General features: G+C 51.1%; 1 protein-coding gene across 1 annotated transcript in view; it reads left to right on the forward strand.

Annotated features, from left to right (window-relative positions):
- The first annotated feature begins 3,251 nt into the window (after nucleotides 1-3,251).
- The window catches only part of TMEM97 (transmembrane protein 97), an 11,114-nt gene continuing 6,061 nt past the window's right edge, over nucleotides 3,252-8,304 (forward strand). The window contains exons 1-2 of the mRNA XM_015421932.1: nucleotides 3,252-3,474; nucleotides 4,225-4,369. Of these exons, the coding sequence (XP_015277418.1) occupies nucleotides 3,355-3,474; nucleotides 4,225-4,369 (265 nt within the window). The 5' untranslated portion in view covers nucleotides 3,252-3,354. The remainder of the gene's footprint in view (nucleotides 3,475-4,224; nucleotides 4,370-8,304) is intronic.

Below are 8,304 nucleotides of genomic sequence, written 5' to 3' on the forward strand. Positions count from 1 at the left end.
AAAGTTATATGCATAAATCCCTGAGAGATAACTGAAAGTGCTGTGCCATGACAGTGTGAGAGAGAAAGGAGCTTATATCTGTAAAGTGAATCTACAGTTCTTAAAAAGAGTCAAAGTTACAAAGAGTGTGATACAGTTGACCTAAAGTACTTACAAATACCTATTTCCAAAACAGTTACAGTTTAAACAACTTCTTACTCTGTTCTTCAAATAAATCCTTTTTATTTAAGTTTATCCCAGAAGCCTGATCCATTTTTCCTCAGGAAACACATAGTTCCTCGAAAGCCCAGACCCTGGGTCACAATACCAAAACCAGAAGAAGAAAGTATAAAGGTTTGGAAAGCCTAAAATTTCCTGGTGGCAGCCAGATTACCCAGTAGAGCAAAATATAAAGAACGGTTTAAAGTAAAACCAGACCTCCCCAGAGAAGAGGTCGTCACAGCAACCCACTCCAGTATCTTTGCCAAGGAAACCCCATGGACAGCAACAAAAGGCTAAAAGATATGACGGCGGAAGATGAGCCCCTCAGGTTGGAAGCTGTCCAATATGCTACTGGGGAAGAGCAGAGGGCAAGTATAAGTAACCCCAGAACGAGTGAGGCGGCTGGGGCAAAGCCCAAAGGACGGTCAGCTGTGGATGTGTCTGACGGTGAAAGGAAAGTCCGATGCTGCAAAGAGTAATACTGCATAGGAACCTGGAATGTAAGATCTATGAATCAAGGGAAGCTTGATGTGGTCAAAAATGAGTTGGCAAGACTGAACATCGACATCTTGGGAATCAGTGAACTAAAGTAGATGGTAATGGGCAGATTTAACTTAGAAGACCATTATATCTACTACTGTAGCCAAGAATCCCATAGAAAAAATGGTGTGGCCTTTACAGTCAACAAAGGAGTGCAGAAGGCAGTAATGGGATACAATCTCAAAAATGACAGAATGATCTCGGTCCGAATTCAAGGCATCCTCATCATAGGGGACTGTAATGCTAACGTAGGAAGACAAAAGGTAACCAGAATAACAGACAAGTTTGGCCTTGGAGAACAAAATGAAGCAGGGCAAAGGCTAACAGAGTTTTGTGAAGAGAACACGCTGGTCATAGCGAACACCCTCTTCCAACAACCTAAGAGGCGACTCTACACGTGGACATCACCAGGTGGGCAACACCGAAATCAGATTGACTATATCATTTGCAGTCAAAGATGGAGAAGCTCTATCCAGTCAGTAAAAACAAGACCTGGAGCTGACTGTGGCTCAGATCATGAGCTACTCATTGCAAAATTCAGACTTAAACTGAAGAAAGTTGGGAAAACCACTAGACCATTGAGGTTTGACCTAGATCGCATCCCTGATAAATATACAGTGGAGGTGAAGAATAGGTTTAAGGGACTAGATTTGATAGACAGAGTGCCTGAAGAACTATGGACGGAGGTTTGTGACATTGTACAGGAGGCAGCAATCAGCACCATCCCAAAGAAAAAGAAATGCAAGAAAGCATCTGATGAGGTTTTACAAATAGCAAAGGAAAGAAGGAAAGCGAAAGGCAAAGGTGAAAAGGAAAGATTTACCCAACTGAATGCAGATTTCCAGAGAACAGCAAGGAGAAATAAGGAGGCTTTCCTGAATGAACAATGCAAAGTAATAGAAGAAAACAATAGAATGGGAAGGACTAGAGAGGTCTTCAAGAAAATTGGAGAAATCAAGGGAACTTTTCCATGCAAAGCTGGCCATGATAAAGGACAAAAACAGTAGGGACCTAACAGAAGCAGAAGAGATTAGGAAAAGATGGCAAGAATACACAGAAGAACAATACAAGAAGGACCTCAATGTCCTTGACAACCACGATGGTGTAATCACTGCCCTTAAGCCAGATATCCTGGAATGCAACGTCAAATGGGCCTTAGAAAGCATTACTAACAACAAAGCTAGTGGAGGTGATGGTATCCCAGCTGAGTTACAAGTCCTTAAAGAGATGGGAGTACCAGACCACCTCACATGTCTCTTGAGAAACCTGTATAAGGGTCAAGATATGGAACACCTGATTGGTTTAGCATCGGAAAAGGAGTAGGACAAGGATGTATATTGTCACCTTGCCGGCCTGGATGAATCACAAATGGGAATTAAGATTGCTGGGGAAAACATCAACAACCTCCGATATGCAGACAATACCACTCTAATGACAGAAAGTGAAGAGGACTTAGAGCGTATTGCTGAGGGTCAAAGAGGAGAGCGCAAAAGTTGGCTTGAAACTCAACATCACAAAAACTAAGATCATGGCATCCGGCCCCATCACTCCTTGGCAAATGTGGAAGCAATGAGAGACTTCACATTCCTGGGATCCAAGATCACTGCAGACGGTGACTGCAGCCATGAAATTAAAAGACGCCTGCTCCTTGGGAGGAAAGCGATGACAAACCTGGACGGCATAATGAAAAGGAATAGATCCTTTTGAATTATGGTGCTGGAGAAGACTTTTGAGAGTCCCTTGGACTGCAAGGAGATTGAATCAGTCAATCCTAAAGGAAATCAACACTTAACTAGCATTTTTACTTTCTTTTGGTGTAGTGGTTAAGTGCCGGACTCTAATCTGGGAGAGCCGGGTTTGATTCCCCACTCCTCCACTGCACCTGCTGGATGACCTTGGGCAAGCTGTAGTTCTGATAAGAGCTGTCCTTGAAAAAGCGCCGTTTCTGTCAGAGCTCTCTCGGCCCCACCTGCCTCCCAGGGTGTCTGTTGTGGGGAAGGGAAAGGAGATTTTGAGCCGCTCTGAGACACCTTTGGGTAGTGAAGGGCCATGGGGGTATAAGTCCAGTCTCTTCTTCTTCGAGGCGGGAGCCCCGCAGGTCAGTCAAACATCCGACTATTCCCTGCCTTCCATTCAGTATTCTGAGAGAGTATTCTGAAAAGGGGAGACACTAAAGCGCCACAGAGGCGCCACAGCCCCCCTGCGCGAGACTACCTCCCTGAGGAGTGGCTGGCTGGCTGGCTGGCTGGCGGCCTTCTTCCATCCAGACCAAGGCGGGCAGCCGCGCGGCGGGCGGCGTTAAGCGCCCAGCGGCACCCAGTCAAGACCCACAGAGTTTTATTCCGGAGGGGAGCTTTCCTGCGCGCGCGCACGAGGGGAAGAAGACGGGGCCGGTCTGAAAGGTGCCGCCGGGCGCTTAGCTGTGTGGGACGCTCGATTCTGCGCGCTCACCTACGTGGCCGCCCCGCCCCCTCCCCGCCCCCTGCTGCGCGCCTGCGCACTCCCAGGCGCACCGACCGCGCGAGGCTCGGCGAGGCCGCCTTCAGGGCCCGGCGGCGGGGTGGTGGCCGGGGCAGCCCCGCCCCCTCGCTGTAGGGGAGCCGAGGGGGCGCGATGGCGGCGGCGGCGACGCGGGCGCTGGAGCGGCTCTTCGCGCTCTACTTCCTCAGCCACATCCCCGTCACGCTGCTGCTGGACGCCCAGGCGGTCTCGTCGCGCTTCCACCCGCGGGCCGTGAGTCTCCGCGCCGGCGCCCGTCGCTCTCCTCGATGTTTAAGACGTTCCGGGCCCTGCCTGGCCTGCCTCTTCCGCAGCAGGGGATTCCAGCGGGTCCTGCAAGGCCAAAGCTAGCCCCACCCATTTCCAGGCCTGGGGGGAGGGAGGAGGGAGGGGGGGGTATCTCTTAGAAAGCCCTTGGCCGGACAGTCTTCCCCAGAAAACTAGCTTTCCTGAGCCACCTGGCCCGGGCACTTCAGGCCAACCCAATCTCCTCAGCTCTTGGAAGAGAAGTGGGGTCAGCCGTGGCTAGGATGTGGACGGGGAAGCCCCGAGGCAGCCCGGGGTCTCTCCGACAGTGGCAGAGCAGGGCTGCCTCAGCTCTTGAGACTCTCGGGTGCTAAGCAGGGTCCCTCCGGGCTAGGACGTGACCGGGAGAGCACCAAGGAAGTCCAGCGTTGCTGTGCAGAGGCTGGCAAGGGGAAGCCAACACTGAACGACTCTTGCTTTGAGAACCCTTTGAGGCCACCATCCCTGGGCTGCGACTCGAGGCCACTTTCCTGGGGCCATTCCAGGGGCAGCCTGCATACAAGCCATGGCTGGAGACATCTTGGGACGGGTGGTGGTGGTGGGGATGAATGGAAGCAGGAACCGGCTGAGGGAATAAACGAGGTTGCTGTGTGACTCACACAACTAGCCGATGAGTGGGAGAAAGGCGGGGGGTATAAATGGAGTAAATACATTTTCTGACCTTTTGTGTCCCCTCAGCTGACAGACTTGCTCAAGTGGTACACGACTTCATTCAAGGACCCCTTGATGGCACAGTGCCCTGCTTGGTTTCAGTCGTTCGTCTACTGTGAAGTCTTCCTGCAACTGCCTTTCTTTCCTGTGGCGGCTTATGCATTCTGGAAAGGTTCGTGCACAAGGTTGGATGGATGGGGTAGCTCTGTTCCTGGCCCTAGGAGAAAGCCCTGCCTGTTCCCCCCAACACAGCAAGCAGTAGCCACTTGTTTCCAGGCATGTGAAAAGCCCAGCTGTGAGCTGTGGTCAGCCCAGGCATTGGGGGTTCCTCTCCTCCTCGGCTGCAGTGGTCTTAGAAAAGTGCCACTTCCTGCTTCCTTTTGGAAGGAATGGCCCTGTCAAGAGGGAGGGCCCTGAATCTGGCCCCTGCACCCTGTGTGCACTGATCTCCTGGGCTCAGGGTCCAACATCCTGGATAGCTGAATTTTTAAACGCTTGTTTCTAGTCCATCTGGATGCCAATCTCCACTGGGTGGGAGCACAGGTGGAAGCAAGGATGATGATATTTCAGTAACGAGGGAAGGTGGGAAGAACACCTGGGCTGCTTCAATGCAGCAGGAAGGGGGTATCCATGGTGGTCGTGATGAATGATCTCTCTAATCTGTCAACGGCGGTGAGCAAAAATTGTGAGCCAAAAAATCTACGAGGCTAAAAGTTGTGAGCGAGCCTGAATTTTTTTAAATTTAAATTTACAAACATACAAAACACAAGTGGAAACCCACAAGAAACTTGTGGGATGGTTATCCCATTCCTCACACCTTTCCTTCCTCCCCTCTCCCCCTACCTCTCTGACACTCTTTCTCCCTTCCGCCCCTCCTTTCTTAATCTCTCTCTCTCCCCTCCATGGATGTTACTTCCTCTCTCTTTCTGACCTGTTGTTTTTCCGCCTCCCTACCTCATCACTGTTTCTCTCTCTTTCTGTCCCCATCACTCTCTGCCCCCATCACTCTCCCAGCCTCCGGCCTGCTTCCTCTTCCCCCCAGAACAGCAGTGGCAGCACTCTGGGAATCACAGTGGATCTCCCAGCTACAGTGATCAATTCAGCTTAGGGCTGCCAGCTGCAGTTTGGGATATTCCTGCAGATTTGGGAGTGGAGCCTTGGGACAGTGAGGCTTGGGGAGGCAAGCCGCCTCAGCAGGGTATAATGCCACAAACCTCCTGGTGTGGAGGGTGGAGTCTGTGGCATCATACTGGTCTGTAGTTCCTTCCCTCCTCAAATCCCACCCTCCCCAGGATCCACCCCTCAAATGTCCAGGAATTTCCCAGCTTGGAGTTGGCAGCACAATTTCCTTCCCACCCAGCAGCCAACCTCTCTGTCTTCAGCTGTCCGTCTCCACGCTCCTCCCCCACAGCCTTTACCTAGGAAAATTACAGTCTTTCTCCACACTGGGGACCAAAGCAGCTTCCATTATTCTCACCTCCTTTTTATCTGCACAACAATCCCGTGAGGTTGGTTAGTGGGAAAGTATATGACTGGTCCAAAATCACCCAGTCAGCTTCCATTGCAAGATGGGGATTTGAACCTGGGTCCTGCAGACTCTACTTTGAAGCTCTAACTGCGGCACCTCACTGGCTTTCATAGGGTGGCTGCTGTTGAAGAGTAGCAAGGCCTAGTTGAGTCATGCAAGTCAGGTGGTATCAAGTCACCCAGAGGGTGCTGCCTAGGGATGCCAGCCTCCAGGTGGGACCTGGGGATCCCCTGGAATTACAGCTAATCTCCAGACTACAGAGATAACTTCACATGGAGAAAATGGATGATTTAGAGGGTGGACTCTATAGCATTGTACCTGAGGTCCCTGTTCTCCCCAGGGTCCACCCCCAAACCTCCAGGAATTTCCTAGCCTGGATCTAGCAACCTGACACCCCCCGGTCCCCTGCCAGGGGCCAGGGGGGACCTGGCAACCTTAGACTGCTGCCAGGCCTCGGGTTGCAAACCTCCAAGTGGGACCTGGAGACCGCCCAGAATTACAACTGGACTCTAGACAGCAGAGATCTGTCTCCCTGGAGAAAATGGCTGCTTTGGAGGGTGGACTCTGGCATTGTACCCAGCTGAGGCCTCTCCCTTCCCCAAACCCAGCCCTCCCTAGAGTCCATCCCAAAATCTCTAGGAATTCCCCAGCCTGGCACTGGCAACCCTTGTCAAGCCTGGTCCCAAGGCTCCCTCCCTAAAAGGGCAAAATAGGCCTTTAAGACAGGTGCATCAAGTCAAAAGTCCAAACTGGGAAGGCATCTGCCTGAGACTAGGGAGAGTTCCTGCCAGCCATGGCAGATTTATTCATCATCATCATCAATCATCACTACTGTCACCACACTCATTACTGTTGGATCCCCAAGCATCGAGAATAAATCCACGTTTCAAAGAAAGTAAAGTTTATTTCAAAGCATTGGAAAGATACTCAAACACGTTCCTTGTTAGAACTGAGTACAAAATGGATAACGTTCCCGCCGGCGGGCAGGAGAAAACGGTTGCTTGCTCAGGTCCTGGGAACCAGGCGAACAGTAGACATAACACAGGTGCAGTTCTCAGGCTAGATAAGTAACAAGCTAGCAGCGAAGCATACTCTCCCCCTCACATCCTCCAGTTGTTTTACTTTGGCATTACAGCAGGAAAACACATAGGCCAGCTGGCAGGGACAGGGATCACATATGTACAACCAGAAGTTACACAGAACACCATGGCAGCTTGCTGACATACTGCCCCCTCAAAAACACACTTTAACCGTCACCTCCCAGGTCGGGCGGGAGACCTCCCGGGTTGGGCGGGAGACCTCCCGGGCTGGGCGGGAGACCTCCCGGTTTGTCCGGGAACTTCCTGTGGAAACAACGAAGCAGGTAAGGGGCCCGAATATCCCCTTCTTCCACCCATTCGCGGTGCTGGGGACCGAAATCAACCCATTCAATGAGGTACCAGAGTTTACCACGTTTCAGCTTGGAATCAAGGATATCAGCGATTTCAAAATGCTCATCCCCCTCAAGGATGATCGGAGGCGGGGGAGAAACAGTTGGCCTCCATGGAGAGGTGCCAGGATCCTTCTTCAGCAAACTCATGTGAAATACAGAATGCAGAGAACGCAAATTCTTAGGCAATACAACATCAACAGCAACATCATTAATCACCTTGCGCACCTTGAACGGCCCAATAAATTTCCAACCCAGTTTCCTGCTAGGGCGCAACATTTTTATGTTTTTGGTAGAAACATACACAAGGTCCCCAGGTTTCAGATCAAATCCCACCACCCTACCCTTGTCTGCCTGGGCCTTATAAGCTGCTTTAGCAGCATCGAGAGTTTGACACAAAAGTGGCCATGCAGTTCTCAGAGAAGAACACCAGGTATTAGCATCACCCACGGGACGGTCAGAGACCCCCTCCAGGAAAGGAAGGGGGGGGCTGTCATACCCAGAGACAGCCTTGTATGGAGACATGCCAGTCGAACTATGCACAGTGTTATTGTAACAATATTCAGCCAGGGGTAACAAATCAGCCCAATCATTTTGTTGGTAATTAGTGAAGCAACGAAGGTACTGCTCCAAAGTTTGATTAACCCTTTCTGTTTGGCCGTCAGTCTCGGGATGATAAGCGCTGCTGAGCCCCTGCTCCACCCCCAAAATAGCGAGGAGTTCCTTCCAAAATTTAGAAACAAACTGGGTCCCCCTGTCAGAAATTAACTTAGTAGGCAATTGGTGGATTTTCACCACATGAGACATGAACGCCGCAGCCAACTTCTGTGCGGTAGGCAACGAAGGGAAAGGAATGAAATGGGCTTGCTTAGAAAACAGATCAACCACCACCCAAATAACAGTGTTCCCCTTGCTCACAGGGAGATCAGTGATAAAGTCCATAGAAACCACTTCCCACGGCCTGGAAGGAGTAGGCAAAGGATGCAAAAGTCCAGGAGGTTCCCCCCCCCTAACAGATCAACCACCACCCAAATAACAGTGTTCCCCTTGCTCACAGGGAGATCAGTGATAAAGTCCATAGAAACCACTTCCCACGGCCTGGAAGGAGTAGGCAAAGGATGCAAAAGTCCAGGAGGCTTCCCCCCCCTAG

The sequence above is a fragment of the Gekko japonicus genome, unplaced genomic scaffold (genome assembly GCF_001447785.1).
Source record: "Gekko japonicus isolate JY-2015 unplaced genomic scaffold, Gekko_japonicus_V1.1 scaffold43, whole genome shotgun sequence".
NCBI classification, from domain to species: Eukaryota; Metazoa; Chordata; class Lepidosauria; order Squamata; family Gekkonidae; genus Gekko; species Gekko japonicus.